The following is a 24,502-nucleotide window of genomic DNA, read 5'->3' on the forward strand; positions in this document are numbered from 1 at the left end:
TACAAAATATCCGCTGGCCGTCGAGTACGCCGTACAAATATCCGCTGCCGGTCGAGTGCGCCGTACAACTATCCGCTGCCGGTCGAGTACGCCGTACAACTATCCGCTGGCCGTCGAGTACGCCATACAAATATCCGTTGGCAGATTAACAATCCCCTGGCGGGACCCGAAAGCTGGCGACGTGCGGTCCCTCTTCCAAGCATTTGGAGTTCAAGTTTCAGGCCGGTGAAGCACGTGACCTACTGCGAACGAGAACGGCTCTGACGGCGGGGTCGCCGGCCGCGTCGAGCTGCTGGCGTCGGACGCGGACCGCCGGCGCCCGCCGACTCGACAGCTGACACGACTTCACAACAGAGCCATCAAACCGTCGCGTTGCCGTGTTTCGCTCCGATCCACGACGGCCGCCCTAGTCGCGGGAGCGCTAAAGCCCGGCCTGTCAGCTTCCCGGCGAGCCCCGGCTGTTACACAAAGCACCAGGGGAGGCGCGCTGCTGCGTAGGTGGCAAAACAACAGCCAGCTCATGCCTGCTGCGTAGGTGGCAAAACAACAGCCAGCTCATACCTGTATTTCAAAACAACAACAATCCTAATGAACGACGCTGACAACGGCTGGACAAATGCTTTGACACCGAGGTGAGGTAAAAACGTACAAATGTTCTGAGACACACGTCAGATCCACGTTTAAAACACCTGCGGCCTCGAAAACAAGAGCCCAAGAACCATTCTCCTTTCCTTTTCCTAGACGATCTTGGCGACGAAGTGTCGAAGACCGACGTGAAAACACACAAACACGCAAATACCTCAGGCCTATGCACATTGCACTTGGTGAGCATACCGATCAGCACGCCGTTCAAAGCGATGGGGTCACACATAGTCAACGGCACAGCAGCGGTTCGGCGCATCCCATCAGCGGAGGAGGACGGCCGGCCCGAGTCCGACGTCACCATCAAAGCGCGTCCTCAGAGACTCTGGCCCGTGCGATGACAGCCACCGCCGCGCGGGCGCCGCCCCCTCCCGCCCGGCACGCGTCGCGACCGGTACGCAGCGCGGCGCCCCGCCCGCTCCGCCCACCCCCGACGGCCGTCCTGACCGCCGCGCACCGCTGACGGACTACTGAGGCCCGCCAGCCGGGCCGGCTCACGTGTAGCCCAGCAGACCGGAGCCCACCACCGAGCTGGTGAACATGACGAAGCTGGTCCACCACGTCAGGTAGCCAAGCAGACCGCGGTAGAAGCCGGGCGTGAACACCTGCCGAGCAGCGCCAGTGCGGGTCACCCAAGGGTCGCTGGAGCCAATGCGTGTTTCGTAGCACCTGAGGTCACCACAGTCAAGAGTAGCATGCGTGCTCCGGAACGCCCGGCTCACACCCGAGCGGTCCGCCAAATATGGTCCGGAGCCTTCGGAATATTAAAAAAACAACGCAAATACAAAGCGTGCTGGGGAAACACTGCGTACCACGCGGCTGGAAAGAACCGGACCAGTTCCTAAACACATGGGTCATACAGGAGTCACCAACGACATAGAAGCCTCTGACCACTGGGTTCACAAACAAACCATCAGTGACACGGGTGTCCAGCAACGGCGAGAGCGCGGTTTCGTCAGTCACAGACATGTTCCTCAACACCAGGGTCACACACGAATCACCGGGGTCATACACGTCCCCTGCAACAATTGGAGTCGCCATACACACATGCCATCGGTCCTTACATTCCGCAATACGGGTAAACACGACTGATCCCCGGTCCTGCCGAACAAAGGTGCCCGGCAGGACCGGGGCCACGCACCACTCACCAAAGTCACACATGAGCAGAGGTGATATGCAAGCCACCCAAACCGGGCCAGAACCAGCCGGGGTCAAACGCTTTCAGGAACACTGAGGTCGAACACATTCAGAACATCACGCAAACACCCCACAGGTGTCATTAGGCCTAAATCACACGTTCTTGGGCGAACGAAAATGTTATAGGAGCACTCAAAAGCAAATTGTTGAAATCCTCCTCCTCCCCAACAAATGAAAATAACAAATGAAAAGCATTTTTAGATACCTTCAGGCACTCATCATTCAGCTAACTGTGCAAATTACGAAAAAAGAACAACACAACAATGCTTCCAAGTCTAGTTTAATTGCCGTGAGGTAATGCCTTCATTTTAAGAAAAACAAATAACAATGACGTGTCACGAAATTCACCCAATACACATTACTGCTCGCTATAGCGGCAACTCGAGCCCACGGCTCTGAAATAGAAATCCAGATAACACCGTTGAGCTTACATAATGACAATCACTACCACAAATCCAAGCAGCGCCTGGAGCGTCGCTATCGATCAAAACCAAGTGCATGCACCGTCCTCCCCGGCTGACGCCTGCCGGGCCGGTCAGCGGCGCCCTCCAGCCGACAGCCCACCCGCTTGACGGCTGCCAGCGTGAACGTCACGTGCTGTGTGGCGGAGTCCAGCTCTGCCGTCGGCGCCGGCGGCGGCGGCGGGGCGGCTACCATGGCCGGCGCAGCCGTCGGGTCACCGACCCACGAGTAGCCCCCTGCAGCAAAGGCGCAGTACCGCTTGCAGGCCGCGCAGCTCAATAACTCAACCACCACACAACATATAACTCAGTTACTCAAGACATAATCCAATCTGATCATAATAACATATCATATAATATAAAAACAGCTTAACAACTAAAAACCTGAACGCCTCGCCGGTGATGCTCTTTATCTGCAGGTTTGTTTGGTAAGCCTGAGTTTGGCTGGTAAGCCTGAGTTTGGCTGGTAAGTCTGAGTGAAAACGATGCACATATGTACCTTGAAGAATTGCCGCTAGCACACGATGACGATGATGATGATTTGGGGATTTAGGGCGCATCGACTGCTGTAGGTCATGCAGCGCCCGCCGCTAGCACATGAATGACACGATGGGAAACCGGCTATTTGTGGCAATACTATCCCGTTTCTGCGGGATATATCCTGTATCTATGGCACTCGACTCACCGAGCGATTTGTACATGAGGGTGAAGTAGAGACTGAGGATGAGCGGCGTCACAAACTGGAGCGCAGCCACGCATACGTAGTAGTACACGCTGACAATCTGCAACACACAGGGGGGGGGGGGGGGGGATGGAGGCCAGCAGGGACACCGGTATACAGCCCAGGTTACAGACTACCTGACGCAGCAATACTCATTACGAATGTCGTTCACTGCCTATAGAGCACAGCGATATAATATTTGTGATACAGCGCCCGACCAGAGCAACTAACGGCGCACGTTGTCCCCCGATCCGGCGCGGCCGCCCCTCACACGCCAGCTGGTCGTGCGCGGCCCACCTTGCGCTGCAGCTCGGTGCTGCGGATCCGGCCGGCCTCGGTTCGGAGGCGTGCCAGTTTCTGCTGGCTGATGTCGAGGTAGGCCTGCAGGTGGCGCGGCATCAGCGCCAGGCGCACACACACCGTGGCCGCCAGCAACCAAAGGCGCAGGCTCTCGAACCAGGCGCCGCTCATCCTGCCCACAGACAGACTCCGTCTCGTATCCAGCCCCGCTCGTGCTGAAATCTCAGGGCCACCGAGGCAGTACCGAAGAAACGTGAAAGAGACATTCCACAGATCCCAGGGACGCTCTCCCGGCCGTCTAAAATTACTGAGATTGACATTAATAACATGGATTTATGGTCTGAAAACATTTTGACTGACATTTTTACATTTTGATAAGTTTTCTGAATGATGACTAGTTTCTGTAACCCGTAACCCGATGGAAACTGGTGGAACTGGTGGAACTGGCGGAAACTGGCGGAAACAGGCTCCGGGCTGAACGTGTGAAAACTGGTTATAGGAAGAAGCTTTTGGTGCTTAGGTCACGTTCCATCCATGCCAAGTGTTAATGGAGGTATGAAACAATGACGCCAGTCCAAGGGCCAAACCCAATCAACTGAGCGGCAGACAACTACGGGAGATGTAAAAAAGCAAATTTCTAAAAAAACAAAAACGTAAGCATCAGTCTTCCAGCAACAGTTAGGAACAGGAAATACTTATTTCTAATGTTCCGATAGGTTCAGAGGCTTCCGCCAGTTTTGCCTCGGGCCTGTGGGCCGACAAACCGGCTGCGTGCTAACGGTTTCGTGCAGTTGGCAAGAATGGATGCTATCTGCTTTGAACAGGTATTTTTCAGCAACGAAACCACCCACACCGCAATCAATATTTGGCAGTTTCGAAAATCTAATTTGAACTTGGAGAACCCAGGTGTGCGCACGTTCTTAATGAATCAATACAATGCATTTGTGTCCCATGTATACTTGGCAAAGAACGGCACAGTATAGAACAGACATTTCAACCGCTTCACCCGCTGCACCGCTGCAAGTTTAGAATCCAGTGGGTTTGTCAGCTGCGAGCATAAGCGTTCCGTTAAGGCCAGCGACCAAGGTGAACCGCGACAAGCCGGCTTTCCTGCCGTCCCTCTCTGGGCTGTGTTTGAATCAGATGAGAACAGTATCCGGACACTGGGCGCGGAGCACAGGCTCCACCGAAAAAGACCATCGGACACTTACAGCGGCGCGCCGGTGGAGGGCAGCGCCCGTTCGGCCAGGTACTCTCTGGAGAGCGGCCGCACCCAAGTCAGCACGTTGACGAGTGGCATGACGAAGCTGAGGTGGTACAAGAGCTGCAGCGGTCGGTTCTCCTGGCACAACCTGTCGGTTATCGAAAGAGCACTGCCAAACCAGGCCTCTGCTCTTCCGTCTCACTCATTCTATTTTCGCCTTCAATTCGTTGCTCTCTCGCTTTCTGCCCGTCACAATCACCAAGTTATGGCCCACTCCCCTTTTCTCTGTCATTCCGTGTCAATGTTGAAAAGCGTCCTTGAGTTCCTGCCTGGAGCGTCATTCACACCCACATTAATGCTGGCAACGGCTCCAAGCTCAAGGAGTCAGCTCTGCTTCAGACTCGTGTCGAGGGAAGTCTCCGACCTTTCTAAGCTGCTGACATTCTATTGACAGGATCACTGTTACGGTGGTTCAATATAAATGCCTCGTCCGCCTTTGTGTTTGTCTCTGTCGCGCCTTACTTCTAGGACAGACCTGACCTGCTTATTATTTTGTCCTTTAGCGGACCTCAGTCCAGAACGGCGCCCACACTTACCTCAGACAGTCCCTGTGCATGCGTGTGTAGCGCAGGCCTGGGAACATGAGGATAGCGCCCGCGAAGCCGGACCACGCCGCCAGCAGCAGGCGGAACGCGAACATGGACGCCGGCCCGCTGAAACGGAGCCGCCCGCCCGGTCCGACCCGGTCAGGCGGAGCGCACCCCGCACCCGGCCAACTCCGGCGAGGCTGAACACGGCCTGCACCTGTGCCGGTCCGACCCGGTCAGACGGACCGCACCCCGCACCCGGCCAACTCCGGCGAGGCTGAACACGGCCTCCACCTGTGCCGGTCCGACCCGGTTAGACGGACCGCACCCCGCACCCGGCCAACTCCGGCGAGGATGAACACGGCGTCCACCTGCGCGCGGTACGGCCGCCAGGTGCTGGCAGCGAGTCATCACAGCCAGCACACGCTTGGGCGCGGGCTCAAATCACGCGTGTGCCATACCGTACGATCGGACGAGACCGGCGAAGACAGGCCGCGCTGACGCGGTTTAGAGAAGCGTTTGGACATGCTGCTGCACAAGTCTCCTGGTTCGGTCGGCGACGTCGGGACTGCGATAGTGAACGTCAGCATCCCTCACAAAGGGAAACAAGGGGGGCGGCTACCTCAAGAGACACGAGAGGTGGCGCAACCACTTCGGCTGGGGAGTCCAAACTGCATACTCTATGGGGCCCCGATTTTGTTAACCTCCACTCCCGTCCGGAGGAACGCTCTTGCAGTGTCGCCTGTTGCAGCACTCCGCAGTTGGGCTGTACGGTGCTGTTTACCATACGTTATGCTGGCCCGCTGCGGGTGTGGTGCACCGGTAACATGTCTCGCAGATCACGATGTGAAGGGCCTGCACCCACCTGGAGCCCATCCCGTGCGCCTGCAGAAAGTGCGTGGCACTGTCATTAAAGCTGTCGTAGGCCTGCTCCAGCTCCAGCTCCAGCAGCTCGTCGCTGGTCACTAGGATCACCATGGAGACGACAAAGTAGGCGAGTCCGGAGACGGCGCAGATTTCCAGCTCACCAGAGCCGGCCGTCGAGCGGAAGAACATGGCCGTCAGTCGTGACAGAATCTTTCTGCGACGGTCGGTCAAGGAGAACCAACCGGACACAAGCCTCGTCCAACCGACGCCGGTTTGACACCAGGCTCCCCCCCCCCCCCCCTCCGCCGCCCACGCCTGCTCAATGGTCTGATCTCCCACCGGACCCTGCATGGTGGTATATGGCTAGGCTATTGCGGCGGGGAGGGGGGGGGGGGCATTTTGTTGTTTATTGGTGTTTTAGGGTGCGTAGACAACAATGACCGTTTTGCGCCGAAAACGACATTTTTACTTGATTAGTGAGGAGTGAGAACGACCTGGTACTCCGTGTCTTTTACGAACGAGGAACGCTTTTTTGAGCCAAGAAAGGAGGAGTTGTCTATAAGCACACCGCTAATTGTCAGAAACGTAGCCTGTGGTTCGAAAAGAAGTCAACGTTCTTTGACAAAGTCAGACTCTGCTACAACAACTCTGCCGAATATGCAGAGTTGGTGAGTTTCGAACAAATGATCCCATCATCTGCAGAAAGCATCAGTGACCTAGCGCTGACCCGTCCGTTCAGACGCAGGGTCCCGCGTGAGGTCGGTCCGCCTCGAACCGGTCCAGCCACCGTTAGCGGAGAGCCGACCCGGCTGCGCTCCCCCACCCCTCTCGCGCTCGTCTGGGGCCGGTGGGGCAGGCGCCACGCTCCGGGCGCTGTCTGAGGTCGGCGCCACGCTCCGGACGCTGTCTGAGGTCGGCGCCACGCTCCGGGGGCTGTCTGGCAACACCGGGCGTTTCGCCGACCCAGGTACGTTGTATGTGCAAGTCTGGCAGGGCACAAAATTCAAAGCTTCCCAAAATCGAGCCACCAAAAAAGTAAGTAAGCTCAAAGGCATCCAAATCAGCGTAAAATGAGCACCGAACAGAGTGTTTCGCTCGGCAGAGACTGGTTAACAAAGGTGCCGGGTTGAGCAGGGTCTCGTGGACCGGCGACTCGACGGCAGAGAGGATACATGGCGAAGCCGGCGGCCATCAAGCACCAGAGTATGCTCAGGTTGACCTCGTCCTTGGGCGGCACCAGGTACGTGTAGGCCTGTAACAGATCGGAGAGCTGGCTTACCTGAAGCCCCGCCAATGGCCAGAGCAACAGCAGCCTGACAACAGTTGACCCAACCATCCAAGCTGCAGCACACTCGACACAGCACACCCTAGCAGCCACATGGCCCGCTTGAAATGCATTGGTACAACCACCCACAATCCACTTTTCGCAGCAACTTCGCAGGGACGACAAGGACGACAACGCCGTTCTCACGCCTAGCACTTCAGCTCTCGAGGCAAATCATAAATCGCCCTGCCGTCTTCGACTTCTCTTCATCGCTGTTTGCTTTCATTGTTACCTGGCCATTGCATGTGTTACTCAACGTTCTGCGAGGCGCCAATACTGTGCATTCACCTCGGTGATCGCATACACGAAGACCGTGCAGACGGCGAAATCCAACAGCCACTGGTACTCGGCATAGTAGTTAAAAGCGATGACCTCGAAGTGTTCCACCGGGGATGTCTCCAGCTGAAACAAGTGGTCACAAAATAGACGTCATGCCTGTTGTCATGTCAGCTCAATGCCTTTTTAGAGATTGAATGCACGGAAAACATAAGTGTTGAGCGTTATACGTAGCAGATAGCAACATCTCCACGTAATTCCTGTGCCAGGTTTCCTTTTGTCCTAACTGACTCAAGGCTATAACATATCACGTAATTTTCGTTTTAAAACACATCCTATAGCGAGCTAATAAAAGCACAATGAACCAGCAATGCTGCCAAACTTTGCGCCCTGGCGTTGTAGCGCCGTGACTCGAATACATCAGTGCAGGCACATCACGTTTCGGTGGCACAACTGCTGACAACGAAATATTGGTTTTTGGCGTAAAGACCCTCGTTCTTAAGATGATCAAGCTGCGGACATTTCTGGTGGGTCACATCCATTTCAGTTATGTTATGTGGCTTGTCCCATACTCAGTCGCGCGTGATGCTTACACAGACCACTTGAGAGTGTCTCACCTTTGGGGCATATTTAAAAAGATTGCCTATTGAAACCTCACGACCACTTATGTCTTATATCACTGTGAAGTGCCACTGTCGCACTGTCAACACAATCAGGATGTCAACTGTAATGATTGCGAATCAAAATTACACTGTCAACGCTTTGTAACAGCACTACACTTTTTCCCTGCGGTTGTCGCGATCGCCGTCCTCATGACAACCACCGGGACACTTCTACTGGTGTGAATAAAAGAACGGTTGTGATTGGTCCAGCGGGCAGCAAGGGCTTGCTACCAAAAAGCGCATTGGTTGAAGCATGGACCCATGCTTCCCTATGGACCATGTAATACTCTCATAGCGAAAGCGAAAGTGCGCCTCGAAAAGGGTCACTGCGGTAGACGTCATGGGGAAGAAATGAAAGTCAAAGTATAACATATCGCTGAATACGCGGGATATTAGCTTCATGTTCGCATATATATATATATATATATATATATATATATATATATATATATGTATGTATATATTTTTGTCTACACAGTGTTTCAACCCTCCGTAACATCTATTACACACACCTTTTGACAAATCAGTGTGTTGTTAATATCACAGAACACACACGTTGGAAAAGTACGCCAAATGAAATGCTTTATTTTCACAGCGGTGGGCGGGGAGTTCAATGATATTCCTTCCGCAGGAGCGGCTATTTTAAATAGAAATTCTGAGCAATTTAGGATTTCGGGAAAACTAGTATTACTGAGCAAATCGTGGGGTCTGATCAAACAGTATGTCAAAAGTATTAAAAAGTGACACACTCCATTTCATGAGAACAATGTCCATAAGATGAAATGGCGATCAGCTATTCTCGAACACCTACACATATTTGCGATGAGCATGATACTGAGGAAGCCAATCTTTACATTGTGAGATGGCAGCTGTTGGTGAAATACCCCGGGCAGTTTGCACTAATCAACTAAAAGCACGACAAACAACTATGAGTATTTACTGACTTGCAGGCATGTTACCTCAAACGCCGCACTCTTCGGCACAAGAAAGCCACCGTCCTTGTTTTCGTCTTGCTTGCCTTTCTTTTTGCCGTTTTTCGCAACACCGGCGGCGTCCCTCAAGGTCTCGTCGGTTGGGTAGCGATATCTCCTCAGGCTGTGCGGATCCCAGTTAGCAGTCAATACAACCATACTCTGCCATGCTGAAGCCACAAAGCTCAACCATATTTGTATTCATGCCGGCAGCGCAGTTTAAATCAGATCCACCAGCGCACATAAGTCTACTTGGCATGGCGAGAAGTCACGGCGCCGCGGATAGAGCAGAAGAGGTGAACATTGACAAGGAGGCTTACCCACTGGAGCAGAGCAGCCACCTGGCCAGCGAATAGTACGGCCCGAGCTTCTGTAGCACACATGCCGCCACCATTGTGACGATCAGCTGAGTGCCAAACAATGCCTGAAATAAATACCAAATAATTGTTTTAAACACAGAGCGAATCATGTGTACTTGTCATCCATGTTCGAATCAACAACTGCACTGCTGTAATGACATTTATTTGCAATTGTTGGCAAAAGCATGTTATCCGAAAAATTGTTAGCGTCCAACATCTACACATTACGTCTGCAGTCGAAACTGCAACCGACAGTACTCCGCAAGGACCATCAAGGAAACATTAAGGAAACTCGTAAACAACATTGTTCTTACATGCTACAATTGCTAAGACAAAAACTCCCATATGCCTAGCACATATTCGTTGGCACATAAAATTGCATCAGTCTGTTTTCGTATCAAGGCATACACTTTCATCCAACCGCGATACGAAGGTGAAATTTCCACCAATCGTAAGTATGTATCGTGGCGTGTCGATGAAGGAAACTGGCAGGCCACACCGCAAAACGATTATCGGGTCGCGCTGGAACTTGCAGAATCTGACTGAGCAAAGCCTTTATGAAGTGTCACGCACGCAAGTTCTCGTTTCTATTTGAGGGGTGCCCTGGTATCCAACAACTGAGCTGGCGTCGAACGGAATCAATACTGAAGGTCTTTAACCCCGAAAGCTTTCCTCTAACTTTGCGACAGGGCTTCCTCAGCGCGTTACAGCAAACACGTGTGCAGATCCTAAAAAGATGCTAGCAGCCCGAATCCAGATCCTGTTATCACGGTCTCGAGTGGGACGGCCGCCGGCAGGTACGGCAGCGGAAGTGCTTAAGGACAGGTGAAGCCAGGGGGTGAAGTCGAACCATGCCCACCATTACATGTTAAGCTTTTAGTAAAAAATTCTGCCGTCGACCTGGATATTCCCATCGGGTGATGGGGCCTGGGTTCACACAACAACTGCATTTGGGGTGGGCACTGATCCCAGACATCCCTGTGAACAAGAAGTCTGGACTAAATAATGTCTCTTTAAAACTCATACAGTGCACCTTTCTTCAACTGCACTTTGGGTGCATCTTTCATCTTTTCCTGAGTTTCTGTGCACCTCTGTGACTTGCCTGTTGTTCAATTTTATTGAAACTGGTTTAAGATGTAGTGCATATAGGGTTGAGGCCTAATATCCTTTTTGCCTGGTGGCTGATGGCACTTTGCTGTTTAACTTGACAGTCACTGGGACCATTTATCACATACCAGTACAGGGACATTTTTAGCCAAAAGCTTGACCTCTACATGAAATGAACCAATTCTGCTGATTCACATGGCAACTGAATCCCTGACAATGTCCATGCAAGGGACTGCAGCTAGCTATTACCTACCATTTCCTTAAATTTGCATCTGATGCAACCAACAAATGGAAAGATTGATCCAATACACTAAATAACCACAAAGTAATATTCATGAAACAACAAGGGATGAGGGTGTTTGGCACCAGTAAATTTGTTATAGACATCTCTATCCTTGAAAGGCACGCATGCAAATGTATTGCCTATAACTCATTCAGAAGGACATCATTTGTAAGAACAGTGATGAATTATGCATATGTTAAAATCTTGAGAAGGCTTTCAAATATACTCACCATTTGATGATCTGCTTGCTGACACCTTACCAGGGGTCACATGCATATGACTGTAACACATAGGCACAGCACACATAATCAAAGGCATGTGATAATAATGATAATCATACAAATAGCAAGCACATGGTTGTGCATAATAAGATATCAGAGCACCTAAGCAATGACATACAATTTACAGACACACACACAACATATTGATTGATATAGATGACTGATGGTGCATCGATCCCTAAAAAGCACAATGCTGCCATGATTGAGAATCTTAAATGTTGGCACAAGCAGCAGTCCCAACACTTGCTGTGCATCCTTGGCCAGGATTCCCTTTTTGCTCATATGCATTGAGGGGAGGGCTCTGAAAAACATTGAGGGAGCTCAAGTCAGCATTGGTGATGCTCAGGCCCACCAAAAGTATACAAAATGACACTCCTACCCCAAACTATCTACCATGAAGTTCATGCCCCCCACCCCTAGGCCTGAATACATAGCAAAACCTGGGTATGAATTTGGGCTCCCCATACTCATTCAAAATTCAACTATATTTATATATCCCTTCAATTAAACAGTTTTGTGGAACAGCCTGTGTCCTTGCAGCTCCAGCACACACCAGCTAGTGGCACAACTAGTCCATATAAAAATATACCACAGCCAGGAACATTTTCTGGCTTTCATGAAGGTGGGGCCACATCCCAAAGTTTTCACTGGAAGCCAGGTTAACCTAGCACAAGATGTAAGAAATTTGTTGCATTACATATAGCTAACAGGCATTCTAGATTTAGGGATTTTTAAGTACTTACCCAATTTTTTTGCTGTTGAAATTTAGTTGGGAACATACTAATCCATATAAAAAATGAAGGGACTTGTGCCCTAGGGGGAGGGAGGGGGGAGGTCTGCTTTGAATGTACACACATGGTTAGGCCAGTCTACAAACCTTGGCAACCATGCTATCAAGGTATTTGATGCACACAGAAGCATGCCCCAAATAGGACCCAAACTTTGCCATTAAGGTCAATTTTCATTAGCCTTATTTACCACCAAAACTTGGTTTACTATCCAATTCAACCATGTTGTACTCTGGCCATAAAAATCAGGGCACATGGCCATGCCCTCTGTGCCCCATTTCAACAGTTCATGCCACCAAAATTAAAATGACCTTCTCCAAATGGATGATTGTGCTCAACCCCTGCTCTAACAAGGCCTCATAAAATCTGTCATGGCTTGCAGACCAGTGATAATACACAAAATGCCTGCACAATAACCAGCAAATGAGTGTAACATGGACATCATCAATAGCACTGACAAATATTTTTCATATGGCTGGTAGGTACAGAATTAGATGGTAAAATATTTTTCGTCATCATGTCAATACCAAATAGCCGACAAATAGCAGGGGAATACTCAGATGCAAACCAATCTACAAAATCCTCTGAGACTCGGCCACAGTTTCGGAACCACCCAATACAACTTATGGCAAATAAAAACAGTCCAGTGCAAGCAGTTTGCTTCTGTGGTTTTCGGGTGTAATTATTACAAGTACCTAGCAATGGGGCACCGATGTCACCAACACAACGCGAACTATTCGACCTTGCCACATACACCGCCTCGGCTTACCCCGAGCATGCGCCACTTCCACGCCTTTAGTCCCTCGTCTTCGCCTACTGTTATCCGGGTGCAGAATCTGGGATTAAACGACAGACATATTTGCCAAACACGCTTAGTCTGGTTTTCCCAGTCGCATGTTAGCCTTCTCCAAGCCATTAGATATTGTAAAGCAATTATGGGGTGACAATAAGGTGACCCAACCTATACATAAACACTTAAAAACTTAAATGACAAATATTGCGCGTGCAAAAGTGAGCAACTCAGTTGCGAATGTCGAGAAAAGTGCGGTATTTGATAGACCGTATTTGATTGTAAGTTGCAGCTGCGAAAATGGTGACATGTCGGACGACATGATCAACAACTTTCACGAACTTCAAAACCGTTGCTTGCATACAACGCCGTACTCAAAACGCTGCGGCACGATCATTACAATCCCTCGTCATGCGATACGGCACGGTTGATCCTCTCACGCAACTCTAGGAACTTATGGTAGCTTAGGGGCGAATCGAATTCGGCAATTATAAGTTAATTCCGAGAACCTATCCGTAGACTGCACATGAAACTTCGATCATCGGATGCGGTAGCCGATTCTCTTTTCCAGTTACAAAATGGTGAACGTATGCCAGGTCAAAATTGTGAACTCGTCCGAAAACCCAAATCTTGACTTCCACACAACAGAGTTCTCTTTTATTCTCAACCAGATCATGATGTAATTGGTGGGGACGTTCGATTTGTAATGATGCTGATGATGGTGGTGCTTGATGAGACGATGAGCACGATGACACTATGAAGTACGACTGCCCCGCCGCATTCTGCTACGAAATAACCAGTAAGAACGTCCACATGTCACCGAAGTCACTTAGGCCCACTTGGAGTCCTAGGTATCCTCTATCACCAACGACTGGATCAGCATGGCTGTTTCGCCGTATACTTGACGGTTCTTGCATTTAACGCGTACATGTGTCGCCTCTTCCGTTGTGCGGATTTACATCGAAATTTTTTGCGACAGCAAAAATTTAAATGCAGTACGCACGGATACTTAACGCTCGACAGCAACTGGAAAGTCTTTAAAAAACCGATTGCAGTGTCACTGTACTGGTCTAATTGTTACTGGGCCAAAACAATGAATAATTGTACAATAAATCCTACCTATTACGGCGGGGAAATCATCACTTATCCGCACCTTTCAAAAAAGAAATAGTATTTGGTACGGCAAGACGCCTTTGATGCTTCTAATTTCCATACGTAATCCTAATCGCATGGAGTTGTGTGGCTACTTACAGTCGGATGTACGAATGATACTGCCGTAACAAACCACTAGACGCATTGAGAAACTCATTCGCTAAGAAAAGATTTTTTTGTAAACCAGTCCCTCCTATCTGAGCATCGTTGACACGCGAGGCATTATTAAATCAAACTCGTGGTCCAACCCTCACAAACAACTGAAATCTGGAACCCCAGCGCGATTAAACCACGCATACCACAGCCAAGAACAACACCAAGTCAGTCCCAGCAGCTGACAACGTCAGTACTTTGGGGGCACAAACGCGGAGAGATAGTGATTAGGAGCCAGCTCGTGCTTGAGCCGCGCGGACGAGGCGGGCGGGTGGCGCTGCTCTCGGGCGCGTGCCGCCGCCTCCCCCGCCGTCAGACTGTGCACCCTGCGGCAGTGTTTGGCGACGATCGCCGCAGTCTTCAGAGGCTTAAGACACAGCGGACACTCGTGCGGGCGCTGATCCGAGTGCTTGCTCATGTGACTGTTGAGCTTGCCCTTTGTGACGAACCCGGCGCCGCAGCGTTCACAGACATACGGACGCTCGCCCGTGTGGCTGCGCAGGTGAATGGCCAGGTTGTAGCGCTCCTTGAAGCCCTTCTGGCAGGTGCCGCACACGTGCGGCCGTGCGCTCGAGTGTACCCGCTGCTTGTGCAGGCGCAAGTTGGCCGAGCAGCGGGTGGCGTGGCCGCACACGTCGCACTGGTACGGCCGCTCGTCCGCGTGGATCCGCGCGTGGATGTCGAGGTTGTTCTTCCAGCGGAAGCACTTGCCGCAGACGGAGCACTGGAAGCTGCGCTCGCGGTGCTGCATGCTGTGCTTGCGCAGCGCTGCGACCGAGCCGAGCACGGCCGGACAGGAGCGGCAGGCGTGCACGGCCGTCGCCAGCTGGTGCGTGCGCCTGTGCGCCGCCAGTCGCGCCTGCGTGACGAATGCCCCGCCGCACTCGCCGCAGACGAACTGTCGCTGACCCGAGTGGACGGCCGCGTGCGCGTCGCGGCCCTGGCGCGAGGTGTAGGCGCCTCCGCACGTGCAGGTGAAGGGCCGCTGCGGGTCGTGCGACCCGACGTGGCGCCCTAGCTCGGCCCCTGTCAGAGGCTGCCGCTGACAGAACGGACATTCGGCCGCGACAGCGGTCGCGCCGGGCGCCACTGCCGCCAACTGCGAGTAGTCGGAGCTCAGACATTTGTGCTGTGACAGCGCCCGAGCGTTCACGAACCTCCGCTGACAGTTAGAACACTGCTCCGACTTGTCGCGGTGACGGTTCATGTGCTTCTGCCAGTAGAACTTGATGCTGAACATTTTCTCGCATTGGGTACACTTCCAATTCGCCGATGGCTTGTGGATGGCGTCAATGTGACGATCAAGGGACTGCTTCCGTTTGAACACTTTATCACAATGACCACAATGAAAGCTCCCCGTCGAAGGCTGCACAGTGGTCTTCCCAGCCTCAGCTGGGCTTTGATAATCGGGTACACCTGAGCTGGTCCTGCTATCCACTGCAATAGCCGCCTTTTCCGTCTCAGCCTCGTCCCTGATCGCACCGCCACCGTCCGAGTCGTCAGGGTCGTCCGCGCTAGCCGCGTCCATGCTCTCGTATTCATCGCGGGCCAGTTCGGGCGCGTCGAGCCCCGAGTCCCGCTGACCGCCCTCGGACGAAGCCGCGTGCCACCGGCCAGCAGCGAGCGCCGCCAGCGTGCGGCGCACCTCCGGCTCGGTGTCGGCGCCGTGCGTGCGCAGGTGCGTCACATAGCGGTGTGGGCTAGCGAAGCGACGGCCGCAGGTCGGGCAACAGTGGCGGCGCAGACTCTCAGCAGCGCCGTGATGGATCAGCTTGTGCGCCACCAGCTTAGCCGACGTGTTGAAGGCGGCCGGGCAGCGGCGGCAGCGGCTCAGCAGCGCGCCCTGGTGCACCGCCAGCGCGTGGCGTCGCAGCGTCAGCCAGCTGGTGAACTGGCGACCGCATCTCGTGCAAGGCAGCTGACTGCCCTGCAGGTGAAAGGCCAGGTGGCTGGACAGCGCCGCCCTGTCCGCGACCGTCACCGGGCACATGGTGCATGGCAGCGCAGATTCGACAGGGCCCTGTGCGCCAGAAAACAACATTAATGGTGAACAATACAGCTCTCACGCTCATCTCGGATATGCATTGCAAGTCTGTGCAAGTAGTAGTAGCATATACATGCAGATGTACCAGCACAAAGTATGTTGCATGGAGGTTTGACACATGCGCAAATCGTCAAATCAATATTGAACTCATTTGTATGCATAAGTGACATTCAGCATCAGTTAGCTACCACAACATTGCAGTAAGTGTGCACTGGTTGTCAATATTAAGTACTTACCTGAAAGTCAGTTCTTGGTTGTAGCTCAACACATTTTTTCAGACCATTTTTGATGGTATTTACTATTGTCTGGTGGTAGTCCAATCTCTGAAAGAGTCCTACACAACTCTGGCAAGTTGTTTTTAGCCCCAGTGAGAGGCCTGAAAGCTCTTCAACAGTTGCTTGGGAGAAAGGGGCCAGATGGGGGACAGGGGTGGGATAATGTGGAATGGATCGACCACACACTGCACACTTTGGTGGTGAGAGCACAATGCAGTCTTGCTGTGAGAGGTGACTGAGAGCTCCAGGAGCTTCTTGACTCTTTGTTGGTATGCTTGAAGGAAGGCCATTTGCATCACTGGATACTGTGGACAATGGTATTGCTTGACCAATATTTAAAACAGGATATGGATCAGTTGCACCATTTGTCCACAGGTCAACAGTATTGGAAGTACTGGACATGTTGTAACCTGAAACATATATAAAGATTAAATAACATTGGAGACTGATCCTCAGTAACATATTCAGTCATAGTAACACACACACATATATATATATATATATATATATATATATATATATATATATATATATGTACATACATATATACATAACATAAATAATAATAACATAACATATTCAGTATGCATGGAACAAAAACCTTGGATCCCCATATCAACCAGTCCCTCTCAAGTAGTGCTTAAGTGTAAGGTGCTGATGTTAAATGCTACAGTTTTTTTTACTTGCTTAATTTTACACTGAAGCTTGATTCACTATCATCCAAACACATGTGCATTATATATATGTACATTATATATAATATAAATGTACATTTAGAGTATACTCATCACATATAAAACCATTCCAATGAGCTTAACTGCAAAACAGACATAGCATGCAATACTTCCCAAAGAGTGCAACTACCTTTTAAAACACATCTATTCCACACTAAACAACTAACACATCTAGGCCCCAAAGTATGTCCCAAAATTGAGGTGGCCCTGGGTCACAAAGGCTTCAAGCCCTTATAGAGGTGGGCCATCTTAAAGGCCATTTTTTATATTATGTTAAGTTACCAAATTGGCATCTTCATATAAGCACACTTGTTCTCATGGAATGTTTGACAGTCTAAATACAAGCACAACCATGTCATGGTTATTTCATGTATTTTCATCATGTGTCCTTGGATAGTCATATCAATTTGTGCATAGTTGATACACTATCTTTGGGACTTCAAGCACAGAAAACTGTTTAAGAAATCTGTCTGACTTTGATTGCAACTGATCTTGCAGCAGACATGTGCTTGATTACTCTCCAGTACAACCAATTCTACCTTGACTCACAGAGCAGAGCTGATTCTGACTATGGCTCTTGAGGACAATTTCAGATAATAGAACAATCCAGACTACCACAAGACAATTTAGCTTGATTTGAATCCAGCCCTAGCACATACCACTCAACTCTCCAGTGGTAATCCTGGTGGTGATCCTAGCAGCAACAATTTAGGTATGCCAAATCATTCTAGGCATTGCCCAAAATGACTTTACTTACCACATACATCATTGCACCAGTAAAAGTTGACTCCACACCATCCAATTTCAAGGAAACTTTTCCATTGTAACTTAACAAAAGTTTGGTTCAAAGTACGGCCAGACCATGGTGATGTTGAAAAGTATTTAACACATGAGCTGTGTCAAGAGTCACCATGAGCTGGCTTAGTCAGTGACTAACTCACCCCTGTACACTGCTGGTAATTACAATAAGTATTGCTGCATTTGCATGCATAACTTAGCACAGAATCAGCACCTGCATGGCAGGTGATGTACAAGTTGTTTGCCTGCACCTGTGAAGGTGTCGCTTATTGTAGTTATCCACAGCGAAACAGAGTGAATTTCTACATATAAGTATATGTTCTGTTATCTCCCCTCCTTCTCAGCCTGCGATTAAATTTCCTACAAGACAAGCATGGTGCCGCCCACAACTCATCATTTTTTTGGACATAACCCACACAGGCTTCATACTTCCTCTTAAGCACTAGCAGGGTTGAATAAAATCCTTTGCCTCAATATGCCACTAGCTATGCATTCATATGCTTATATGTGACTAAAACCACTTCATGTTGTTGGCCTTAGTCCACTTCCACACTACCCACGTGCACAAAATACGCACACCAACGGCGCGCACTTCGCGTGCTGGAAGGAAAGGGGGGAAGGGGGGGGGAGGGCGCCTGATGCTGGGAAATACGGAGGTGATAGAAACGTACTAAGGAATTAACCGAATCCTTGGCTTACGTATACTCGTTACTATAGTGCCTTGTAACTAAGAACTGCGCTAGGCAAGTTAACATCGCATTGTCCCATTAGTTTACGTTTGACTACTTCGTGCTTCGTGTTTAGTGGTGACCATTGACGTCATGAAAACAGACCAGCTGACTGCTTAGTGGTGTGTACTGGGCGTATTGTCTAGTCATTTCGCTCCCCGGCATCGCCATCGTCGTCGCCCGTTTCTGAGTGAGTTGTGGTGGCGCATGCCTTAGCTTAAATGTGGAATACTGGAAGGCTTACGTGGTACGTGCAGGTTTTGTAATGTGCTTGAATCACATTTTGAGTGGAAATGTCTGTTGGTACCAAAATAGTGGATTTCGGGCGATGCTGGGTCAGAGATGAAAATGCGAGGCCTGCACTCGTCATACGGACTCCCGCCAGGGAGAGCTTGTCTGAAGGGACAAAACGGTCAAAAAAAAAAAAACTCTAGACAATTCCATGCTCCGACCGAGCCTTTATAAGTGATCAACACTAAAGATGGTCAGGGTGTACTTTCCTACCTAACGTTAGAAAAAATCATTGTACACCATTCGTCGTGTTTAAGGCATGACATATCGTAAATAATCTCAAAACAGGTAGAATCATGCTCCTACCTTCGAATTTCAATAACTTCGATGGCGGGCCCCCGACCGCCGCGCGCACCGCACTGCCTGGACTCCCCAGCGCCGTTTCTGCGTTGCCGTTGCGTGAATACAATATTTCTGCGTACCAAGAACTGTACAAAATGTACGGGACCAAAGTAAACCATTCGTCATGTTTAAGGCAGGACATATCGTAAATAATCACAAAACAGGTAGATTAATGATCTTAGCTTCAATTTTTTATAATTACGATGGCGAGCTCCCGAGCGCCGCACACACACAGCACCCGCGACACCGGCGCCATTACTGCTCGGGTCACATTACTGCGAACCATAAAAATGTACCGGGACAAGGTAGCAAGAACCCATGAAATTTGATCCTCGACGCCAACGGGACCATGGGTTGCAGGGGGATTGGGTGGGGAATGTAAAGCAAAATGAGAACATGGCAGCTAAATAAAAGCTCACTATATGGCACCTATATATGGCATAGAACATGGATGCCAATGAGATGCTGGGTTGAAGGGGATATAGGGTGGGGAGGTTAGGTTAGGTTAGGTTAGGTTAGGTTAGGTTAGGTTAGGTTAGGTTAGGTTAGGTTAGGTTAGGTTAGGTTAGGTTAGGTTAGGTTAGGTTAGGTTAGGTTAGGTTAGTTAGGTTAGGTTAGGGTAGGGTAGGTCAGCTTAGCTAAGCTTAGGTTCTGGTCTATTCTCAGGTTAGGTTAGGTTAGGTTGGGTTAGGTTAGGTTAGGTTAGGTCAGGTCAGGTCAGGTCAGGTCAGGCTAGCTTAGCTTAGCTTAGGTTCTGGTCTATTCTCAGTTAGGTTAGGTTAGGTTAGGTTAGGTTAGGTTTGGCTAGTTTAGGATATGTTCTGGACTATTCTGGCCTGCGTGTTTCATAAATGTACCTAAACTCGATAAGAAGCGATTTTGGTTGCTTTATTATTGTTACCTTGGTCCCGTACATGTTTTATGGTTCTTGATAAGCAAAAATATTGTGCTTTCGCAACAACGCAGAAACGGCGCTTGGAAGTCGAGGCAGTGCGGTGCGGGGCGTGCGGCGCTCGGGAGCTCGCTATCGTATTTATTAAAATTCGAGGGTAGGAGCATGATTCTATCTGTTTTGAAATTATTTACGATATGTTCCGCCTTAAACACGACGAATGGTTTACCTTGGTCCCGTACATTTTGTACAGTTCTTGGTACGCAGAAATATTGTATTTACGCAACGGCAACGCAGAAACGGCGCTGGGGAGTCCGGGCGGTGCGGTGCGCGCGGCGCCCGCCCGCCATCGAAGTTATTGAAATTCGAAGGTAGGAGCATGATTCTACCTGTTTTGAGATTATTTACGATATGTGCCGCCTTGAACACGACGAATGGTGTGCAATGATTTTTTCTAACGTTAGGTAGGAAAGTACACCTGCACCCTAAAGATTCACCTTTCAGTGTTGCTTGGTCAGTTGTTTGGTCGATGCCACATCCCCTCCATCCCCTCCTCACATCCCCTATGCCCCCCCCCCCCTTGGGTCAAATGAAAAAAAGTTGAAATTGCTCACAAAAAATGTCCCCAAAATGGAAAAATCAGTTAAAGCCAAACCATGCTTCAAGCCCTTTGAACATTTTACCACGAAACCGTCGCCAGTTAATGTACCATCTTCAGTATCCTCTCCTCTCAAAAATATGATGACCTCTGGTCAAGTCAAAAGGTACAAAATATGCCTGAAACCACCAAATTTGGCGGTACACAACCACATGCTCCGAGCTTATGGTACCAATCCAAACAAAACATCCACCAATTGATGCGCAGAGGTCGATGACCTAGCTTGGTTGGCAAATGGTGACATTGGGTCGGCAAAGGTCACCAGAACTGTCTGAAACTGACCAAAACCATATTGTAGACCACCGCATGCTCCGAGGCTCGCTGTAGGAGTCGTTGGTGGATTTGGTTGCGGGATTATCCATAGAAGTCGTTTGAAAAATTCGGCACCGGGGTTACCCGCACCTCGCAGCCCAACTGGGGGACAGCACAACACTCCCTCAGGAAATGGTTACCGCCAGGGCTACCCCGGTGCTGTACGGTGCGAACGACGCCTCCCAGACGACTGGGTGCAACTGGGGAGACACATCCCCATCCTGACTGTGGTTCAGCGCTGTCGCCTCTTGAGCCCTCAAGCCGTAGCGCGCCCCATGTGGTATTCCATGTGGGACCCGCACAGAGCACCCAGCCGCAGCGCGGGCGGCAAGCCGTTAGATCCCTTTGGGACCCCACGGATCCCCGCGTCCCGGATTTCGTGGCCAAATTGGAGTGTTGGGTCACGCCGTGACCAACCCGCACAACCGCGCCCATCAGCCACCAGGATCCGATCAACCCGGGGACACTGGCGAAGTGGCGTGGCGACCCCGATAAAACCAGTATGAAGAGTGCTGCAAGGGCCGGGTGAGAAGCGCAGGCGGGGGGTGTCACAGGGAACATGTGCCTCCCCCAGGTTCCGAGGGGCCCGGAGGGCCCTCCGGAACTTTCTATTAAGGACCCGAAAGGCCACCCGGAAGTTCCGTTCAGGGGCCCCGGCTCGCAGGGCCGGGCACTCCAATGCCAGCCAGAGGGCCCTATGCGCTGATCAGGGGCCCACTTAGTCGATAACTGCCTGTATTTCGGCCAGACATCACCAGTAACGCACAGCCGGCTCCGTGGTGGCATGGGCCTAAGGGCCCATTTCCCAAGCAGGGGCAGAGCCAGAGCCAGCGATTTACATTGCTGAGGGCCCAACAACGCCTAACAGGGGCCCTGTGTTGTCAAGGGGACCCGAGTCGGCCAAAGACAGTGTTCGAGGAGGCCCGAAGAGCCTAGAGGGCCAACTGGGTCCGACGATCTAGGGCGCGATTGGAAGGTCTAAGGTCATGTGGGGCTGGTCGAAGTCTTGCTCAGGGGCCCCAGCCTGCGAAGGCGGGCCCTAAATATCGGTCGGAGGGCCCTTTGCGCCGATCGCGAACCCCCTGAGTCGATTTTATGTATATGTCGGTCAGGTACCTATATATCGGTCGGTCAGGTCCTATATGTCGGTCAGGTACCACCAGCGCCGCACATTCAGCTCCGTGTCGTTGCGGGTCTCCGTCGGGCCTATTTTCCAATGAGTTGTAAAGCCGGAGCGAGTGATTTCCACTGGTCGGGGGCTTTGTGTCTGGGGGCCACAGCACCTAACAGAGGGTCCTGTGCTCGCAAGGGCCCCGAGCCGACCAAGGGGAGTGTGGTGAGGCCCGAAGAGAGGCCCGGGCGGTCCAGCGGAACCGAAGATCAAAGGCCGGTTGGAGGGCGTAAGGGCCCGAAGGATTGACTGTTGGTTACATAGAGGATCAGCCCCTAGGCTCGTGACCTGAGGTATCAGTCAGAGGTCTTTTTGCACCGTTTGAAGAGCCCCTGAGACAATGCGGGTGTCTAGGTCGGTCAGAGGCCACGAACACCGAACAATCGGTTCTATCTTCGTCTGAGCCATTGAGATTCATTTCCCAGGCAGAAGCGGTACCGGGGTCCGCGATTTGCGATATTTGGGGTCCCTGACGCAATGCTCCTGTGTCTGGTAGGGACAACAGTGCCGAAGTCATTCAACAGTCCTGTGGCGGCCAGTGGTCCCGAGTCGGAGTGGTGTTCGGTGGGTGGGGGGGGGGGGGGGGGGGCGTTCCTCTATTTCGGCCAGAGATCACGAATGATGAACAGTCGGCTCCGTGCTTGTCTGACCTCAAGGCGCCCATTTCCCAAGCAGGGACAAGGCCGGACCGCGATTTACATTGTTCAGGGCTCCTGTATCGTTCAGTGGCCTTTTAGTGCCTAACAACATTTTAGTGGTATTCTGTGTCAACAAGGGGCCTCGAATTGGTCAGGGGAACATTTGCTCAACAGGGACGTGGGCGGGAGCACAAATGACAGGTGGTGTCTTGCGTTGGTTGGGGCCCTCGGATAATTGAAGGAAACGTTAAAACTTATGACGATGAAAAATGCGCCACTCATGCAAATGCATAAAACTTGTTCACTGTCTCCAAATTATGGTGAAGGAACCATGTTATTTTGAGGCGAAGTATTTTGAAGACAACATGGTAAAACGCACTAAAGTTGGCAGCTACCATCAAAATCAAACACGAGCTCCATTCCTAGCTTATTTACGGCTGACCGGGTGGTCGGCGTGATCAGCTGATCGCTGGTGACTGATATAGTGTTTTTGTTTTGACTGTTATGAAGCAGTACACACTAAATTAACATTCAAAATGTAATAAGATCGCGGTACGCAAATGCAGCAAGCATCACAAATTCAATAACGAACATAAATGTCATGCACGACGTCGGTGGCGAATAAAATTGCGTTTGACGATTATGCGTGAAAAGTCATCGGCGCATATCCGACTTATGTTTTAAGACTAAGGCGGCCAGGGAAACCGTCATTCTGTGATCTGGGACAGGTGTGCATGAAATAATTTAGCCAGGCCCGTTCACGCGAGCAGGCGAAATGCCCTGGCACCCGCAAGCACACGTGGAACTCACGGCAACGGAGTAAGATCATCCTGACTTCATCAGAAGAGCCCACGACCAATGCGGAGGGCCCCGGAGCGATCAAGAGCGCCGCGGCCGGTTAAGGTTACGGTCCGGCACAGTAGTGTTATAATGTTTAGGGTGTTCGACTCTGGATCTGTCAGTCTGGGGTTCGGACCCCGGTCACGCTACCATCGCACCCCACATCGTACCTAATAAAGGCGTCCGTCTCGAAATGCCCCTAGCGGTCGGTGAGACGTAAACCCTCGAGTAATGCTATTAAGGTTTAGGTCCCCGTCAATGGCGTAGCCCCCCCCCCCCCCCCCATAATACGGGAAAACCCAAGACCAATAGGAACGGCACCTGAGCGATCGAGAGTGCCGCGGCGGGTCAATAAACAGGCTCCGATAAACATTGTAGTGTCCTCAAAGCAAACGGGAAGAACCTCAGATCACTATGATGGGGGCCCTGAACAATCAGGAGTAACCCGGGAGACTCATAAAGGACCTGGCCAGAGCACAGGACCCGCTGGGCAAAGGGGAATAATCAAAGACTAAGGAGGCATTTATCAATGCCCCTGCGCAATAATGAAAATCCGGACAACCTGCCCCGGACACAGAAAGCAGAAAGGGTCCGGACGAGAGTGAGGGGTCTTCGGCAAATCATCTCAAAGGGAAAGAGCCCTAGGTAAATTTA

General features: G+C 51.0%; 3 protein-coding genes across 11 annotated transcripts in view; 1 reads left to right on the forward strand and 2 right to left on the reverse strand.

Annotated features, from left to right (window-relative positions):
• Positions 1–551: 551 nt before the first annotated feature.
• emei (transmembrane protein 161-like emei) lies at positions 552–12,822 on the reverse strand. 5 transcript variants are annotated; one of them, XM_037235754.1, is made up of 13 exons: positions 12,800–12,822; positions 11,192–11,241; positions 9,533–9,636; positions 9,201–9,336; positions 7,592–7,705; positions 7,152–7,231; positions 5,978–6,193; positions 5,122–5,238; positions 4,533–4,673; positions 3,319–3,493; positions 2,986–3,082; positions 2,404–2,537; positions 552–1,247 (listed from the first exon to the last, which is right to left on the reverse strand). In XM_037235754.1, exons 2-13 carry the CDS (start codon positions 11,192–11,194, stop codon positions 1,137–1,139), a joined length of 1,428 nt encoding a protein of 475 aa, XP_037091649.1. In that variant the 5' UTR covers positions 11,195–11,241; positions 12,800–12,822; the 3' UTR covers positions 552–1,136. The 5 variants fall into 5 exon arrangements, with proteins under 5 accessions (XP_037091649.1, XP_037091648.1, XP_037091646.1 ...); XM_037235753.1 differs by lacking the exon at positions 12,800–12,822 and adding an exon at positions 11,986–12,790; XM_037235751.1 differs by lacking the exon at positions 12,800–12,822 and adding an exon at positions 12,726–12,784.
• Positions 12,823–13,281: 459 nt separating this feature from the next.
• Positions 13,282–18,878, reverse strand: LOC119111852 (zinc finger protein 345). 5 transcript variants are annotated; one of them, XM_037235685.1, is made up of 3 exons: positions 18,676–18,878; positions 16,406–16,854; positions 13,282–16,145 (listed from the first exon to the last, which is right to left on the reverse strand). In XM_037235685.1, the coding sequence occupies exons 2-3, from the start codon at positions 16,844–16,846 to the stop codon at positions 14,316–14,318; spliced, it is 2,271 nt and encodes a 756-aa protein (XP_037091580.1). In that variant the 5' UTR covers positions 16,847–16,854; positions 18,676–18,878; the 3' UTR covers positions 13,282–14,315. The 5 variants fall into 5 exon arrangements, with proteins under 5 accessions (XP_037091580.1, XP_037091579.1, XP_037091578.1 ...); XM_037235684.1 differs by having other exon boundaries at positions 18,648–18,878; XM_037235683.1 differs by lacking the exon at positions 18,676–18,878 and adding an exon at positions 18,537–18,607.
• The window catches only part of LOC119112817 (cytosolic endo-beta-N-acetylglucosaminidase), a 35,658-nt gene continuing 29,077 nt past the window's right edge, over positions 17,922–24,502 (forward strand). The window contains exons 1-2 of the mRNA XM_037237103.1: positions 17,922–17,954; positions 18,851–18,894. Coding sequence (XP_037092998.1) covers positions 17,922–17,954; positions 18,851–18,894 — 77 coding nt within the window. The remainder of the gene's footprint in view (positions 17,955–18,850; positions 18,895–24,502) is intronic.

This window comes from Pollicipes pollicipes, unplaced genomic scaffold, assembly GCF_011947565.3.
Source record: "Pollicipes pollicipes isolate AB1234 unplaced genomic scaffold, Ppol_2.1 Scaffold_7261;HRSCAF=8764_pilon_pilon_pilon, whole genome shotgun sequence".
Taxonomy (NCBI): domain Eukaryota; kingdom Metazoa; phylum Arthropoda; class Thecostraca; order Pollicipedomorpha; family Pollicipedidae; genus Pollicipes; species Pollicipes pollicipes.

Bases quoted from the DNA above. Each gene is read 5' to 3' on its own strand.
- LOC119111852 (XM_037235685.1), bottom strand. From the start codon at position 16,846: ATGTCCAGTACTTCCAATACTGTTGACCTGTGGACAAATGGTGCAACT. The intron at 16,146-16,405 runs GTAAGTACTTAA...TCTGGCGCACAG, and splicing joins AACCAAGAACTGACTTTCAG to GGCCCTGTCGAATCTGCGCT.
- emei (XM_037235754.1), bottom strand. The intron at 7,706-9,200 runs GTAACATGCCTG...CACTTGTTTCAG, and splicing joins CGAAGAGTGCGGCGTTTGAG to CTGGAGACATCCCCGGTGGA. The intron at 4,674-5,121 runs GTAAGTGTGGGC...GATAACCGACAG, and splicing joins ATGCACAGGGACTGTCTGAG to GTTGTGCCAGGAGAACCGAC.